The 5,000-nt window shown below is 47.6% G+C and overlaps 1 protein-coding gene across 6 annotated transcripts in view; it reads left to right on the forward strand.

Moving 5' to 3' along the window:
• Positions 1 to 5,000, forward strand: part of pcdh15a (protocadherin-related 15a) — a 267,430-nt gene that overhangs the window by 196,717 nt on the left and 65,713 nt on the right. For all 6 annotated transcript variants that reach the window (XM_048269713.1, XM_048269715.1, XM_048269717.1 and 3 more), the window contains 2 exons: positions 3,717 to 3,857; positions 4,501 to 4,613. In XM_048269713.1, coding sequence (XP_048125670.1) covers positions 3,717 to 3,857; positions 4,501 to 4,613 — 254 coding nt within the window. The remainder of the gene's footprint in view (positions 1 to 3,716; positions 3,858 to 4,500; positions 4,614 to 5,000) is intronic.

Below are 5,000 nucleotides of genomic sequence, written 5' to 3' on the forward strand. Positions count from 1 at the left end.
CTTGGTACAATATTTTCTTCCACCTCTGAGTTCTTGTAACAGACCGAATTAAAGCCTACATGACAGGAAGCTTGTATCTGGTAATTATTCATCATGACTTATGACTACGGGCCTTCGCTAGGCCCTTGATTAAAGATGCATTCTGGTCAAGGCTGCACATTTTTAAAAACTCTCCATGACGAGGGCGTTTTTCAGTAGGCACTCATGAGTCACACCGAGTGCAAATAGTGTGTTCGGCTCTCCTCATGCATCACATGATAGACTACAGGCCCCGGATAGATGGTGTTTTTATAAATGCCACATGTGATCAGTCATAAAGCACATTATTTGGAGAGTGGCTGTCATAGGTGTCTCCGTCACAACCATCTCAGCTCTGGATGGAGAGAGAGAAAGAGAGAGAGAGGCCAGACCTCCCCAGGCTGCCTCATGCTTGACAGAAAGAAGAGGAATTTGTTTGTGAGTGCGTCGAGAGCTGTACCCTAGCAGCATGCTCCAGCGTTGGCGCATCTGTAATGGAGCCTAATGGATGTTTTGTGTAAGGTATCGCCACCGTGGAAAGTTACAGAGTGGGAATTGAACTGCACTTAGAGAGCTGTAATGGTTGACAAGCTGCAGAAAGCTTGCCAAGAGATGCACTCACTCACTTACAATAGCCCTCACCAGTAAAAAACCCAAGCAAGCTTAATTACCTGCCTGATTAAAAGTGTAGCTCTGTGCATGTTTGGAAGTGGGTGATATGTTTGTGTGTGTGTGTGTGTGTGTGTGTGTGTGTGTACTTGACCAAGTGTGTGTGTGTGTGTGTGAGAGAGTGTGTCTGTGTTTATGCTCAACAGCAAGGACTTCTGTTAGAAACGTGTGAAGTCTCCATAATTAGTGTAATTAAATCAAAGTACCTGGTGGCATTTTTAACAAACCGACGCACTGGGTTTAAACAGCCCAGACTGTAATCAACAATAAATCCTACAGCGTCCTACAAAGCGGAGGACAATCAGGGAGTCGAGTGGGGACGAGGAACGGGTGGTGCTGATGGGAGACGTCAATAGAGCTGTCTTACCTCCTCAAGCTGGCCACGGGCTTCTGAACAACCGCCTCAACACTCACACAGGCACACATTCACACACGGGCACCTGCACACGTGCACATACACACACACACACACATGGGCACACTCACACACACATGGGCACACTCACACCCATGCACGCACCAACGTACATGGGCACACACCCACCCACACACACATACATACAAGCACGCACACACAAACACACATACACACACAAACTTGTTTTTAGACCCTCTCCATTCACAGACACACATGCACACACACACATGTGTAGACACACGCACACACTTTCACACTGAGGTAGTCATTAGTCGGGCTGTCTTTCCAACTCAACCTAGCCGGCGGCCTCTCGGTCCCTCCACGGGGGTGTGGACGGCTTCACTGGCCAGCTGCCCGTCGGTGGTCAGCTGAGGTCAGCTGCTCAATTGGCTCTCCCGACTCTCCTCACCTGCTCTCCAGCTGAGAGCTCTCTCTCTCTCTCCCACTCTCGTCCTCCCTGTTTTTCTCTCCCTCCCTCTCTCTCTCTGTATGTCTCTCCCTCTCTCTCCCTGTCTTTCTCTCTTTCTCTCTCTTTCTTCCTTGCTCCTTCCCTCCATCCCCTCCTCCGTCTTTTCTTCACTCTCCCTCTCTCTGTCTCTCTCTCTCCCTCCCTGGCATCATCTGCCCCCTCTGCCTCAGAGCCACATGCCCCCCACCACCACCCTTCACCTCCCTTGCTGGCTACATTCATCTGGCCAGGCAGATCCAGCTCAGCTCAGCCCAGGGCCCTAGTGCCTGCACTCCACCAACGTTTGATGACCACCAAGATGCTGCCAATAAATACAAATGGATATGAGCCAAAAACATAAGAATTATTTTTTCTTTCTTTCTCTTTTCCAACGTTTATACTTTGTTTTATTTTATTTTTTTCCCCAGCTCATGCATATTTTTCCTGATGTCAAAGGCGCAAATTTATAGCAGTTGTTTGTTACTTCTCTTTTTTGTTGTATATCTCAACTCCCACCCCTGTTGATGACTTCTATAATCACGCCCCCAGAAAGCGTAGCTCAGGAGGTAGAGGCAAAAGGGATTGACACAGTTAACCTGACAGCAGTGAGAGAGAGAGAGTAAGAGAGATGTCACAACTCTCACAGACAAAAACAAGCCTTAGGGCAGAGCTATCCTCCTGGGCGATGAGAAAAATGTGTAATATTCAGGCTGATGTCAGTGTTGTTGGAGGCATTTTTCAAAGCTAACATCATCTTTCATTTGAAAATGTAGTAGTCGGTGCTGCAAGTTACACTTTTACAACATTAGTACTACATTAGTCTGTCTTTCTCCCGCCTTCGTCCAGTCAACAATTAACCACTGACATACAGTATGCAGTGACCTCTGTCTTCTCCTTTGACCTCTCCTAGAAGTTTCAAAGCTTTTCAACATCATACAGCACTAGCACAGACACACAGGTAGAGTTTACCTCTGCTCCCCCTCTGCAGCACGCTGTGAGCTGGCGACAGGTGTTCCAAATGGAGGAGTAGCTTTGCTCACTGTATTTTTAATCTCTGCGCTCAGCGGCTCTACCCCAGAGCCCTAATTGGGCCAAGTCATGAATTAGTGATGCTTCCTGTCCACAGTGTGCTGGTGGTAGGTCCCTCTGACTGCACACACACGCACACACACACACACACACACACACACACACACACACACACACACACACACACACACACACTCCTGAGCTTATTACTGCTTTAATGCTCACCTGTTACCTGGGCTGGTGCGGGCATGGGGCGATTAGGGGATGAGCTCCGAGAGGAGTGTTTGGAGATTTATTGTGTGAGAATCTTTCATATTGAATGCATTCAAGTCTTCAGGACAAGATCATGCAATTTCATTTAAGCACAGCTTACATCAAATTGGTAACCGTTCAAAAAATGACTTTCATCTCGAACAAAATTAAAAATTATTCAGGGGAGACTTATGAGTGATTTTTTTTGAGTATGAGAATGTATTTTCCTTTTTGTGTGTGTGCGAGCGTGTGCTTGTGCGTGTGAGTGTGTGTGTGTGAGCGTGTGCTTGTGCGTGTAAGTGTGTGTGTGTTTGTGAGCATGTGTGTGCGGCGTGTGTGTGTGTGTGTGTGTGTGTGTGTGTGTGTGGCGTGAGCGTGTGCATGTGTGTGTCTGTGTGTGTGTGCGCGCGCGTGTGTGTGCGTGTGTGTGTGTGTGTGCGTGTGTGTTATTCTGTGTGATAAATGTGGCCACGGTGCTGTACAGCTTGTAGAGCTTTCCCCCTGATGCCAGAACAGACACACTATGGACAGACACTAGCGTCAGTGGGCCTTCTGCACGCTGCCAGCACGGCTCCCTCCACATGCCCCCATCAGTGCTCTCAACCCCAGTCTGCTTCAGCGCCTCTCCCAACACACAAGGCTTCAACAGGTACTTCAGCCTGGAGTCTGGACACTGGTCTAGTGTGTTGAATGGACGCAACAAAAGCCAGCGTCTACCCAGTTCTGCAAAGCCTACAGCTATCTCTCTCTCTCTCTCTCTCTCTCTCTCTCTGAGAGATGTGCTAGTGGCAGACAGTAATTTCACTGGCGTTAGCCTCTCTGCTAGCGCTGCTAACCCATGCCATGCTCACAGAGATCATTTCCTGTCCGTCTCTGTTTCAGGGCACCCCGGCCAGCTTGGTGCGCTACCGGGTGGACCAGGACGAGTCTCCCTACAGTGGCAGCATCTTTGATGTGGAGAAGGACACAGGAACGGTCATCACCAAGGTCAACCTGAATGAGGAGCCCGGCATGACATTCAAAGTAAGGCTTCACCAACACACACACACGGACACAGACACACACAGACACACACACACACACACACACACACACTGAGAGAGATAGAGAGAGAGACGCACATACTCTCTCTCTCTCTGGTAATGACTTAAATATCAGTGATAAAAGAAAAGAATCAGCAAAAAGTAAAGTCATTCATCACCGAGTCATCATCTTAAACAGGCCAAACAACCCAGTGAGAGAAAACAAAGTCGTCTAAAAAAAGATGAACTTTAATCAAACCAACTTAGCAGTGCAAATCAGGCTACAGTGCGTCCTCATAAAGGATTCTCTTTCTCTGCCTTTCCTCCTGCTCTTTTTTGTCATGATCGCTCTTTTCCTATCTTTCTGATGTGTGTGTGTGTGTGTGTGTGTGTGTGGTGAGGGGGGGGGTTGTTGTGCTGATGATTACTGATTACTGATGATTGGATTGTAAGAAAGAGAAAGAGGAGCCTTGTTTTGGTTTTGGTTTGAAGGGAGATCATGCTGATGTAACTCTGTGAGAATGCATGATGTAGTAAAATAAAGGAGTTTTAAACCTCTCTCTCCCTCTCTCTCTCTCGCTCCACCTCTCTCTACATACCTCACTCTCTCTCTCTCTCTCTCCCTCTCTCTCTCTCTGGTGTAGCTGGTGGTGATGGCGTTTGATGACGGTGAGCCGGTGAAGATGAACAGCACGCTGGTGGAGATCACAGTGCTGCAGCCCTCCCGCATCCCCATCTTCACCCAGGAGGACTACATGTGAGTGTTGGACTCGCTCCCTTCTTCATCCCCAGGCCAGACTGGGGAAAAAGCACTTAGTGCCCCTAGAATTATAAGGTTCTATCTGACATATTTGTCAAAATTGAGATATTAACATATTCTTATTCTGTAACGACCTAATAAGGCAAGATGAGGTTGTATGCACGTTGTAGACATAAAAATGCCTGTTCCACTTATCAATATAACTCTATGGAGTTCTAAAACTGTGACGCTCAATATCTCTGAACTACTCAGAATGCAGGTAGAACCATATAATTCTAAGGGGGCACAGTGCTTTATCCCCATGTCAGTGCTTTATCCAGCTGACAAGAGTTGCTCAACAAACACTGAAAATGGTTTGGAGATCACACAGCACATGTGGTCTTT

This window comes from Alosa alosa, chromosome 18 (genome assembly GCF_017589495.1).
Source record: "Alosa alosa isolate M-15738 ecotype Scorff River chromosome 18, AALO_Geno_1.1, whole genome shotgun sequence".
In the NCBI taxonomy this organism is placed as follows: domain Eukaryota; kingdom Metazoa; phylum Chordata; class Actinopteri; order Clupeiformes; family Clupeidae; genus Alosa; species Alosa alosa.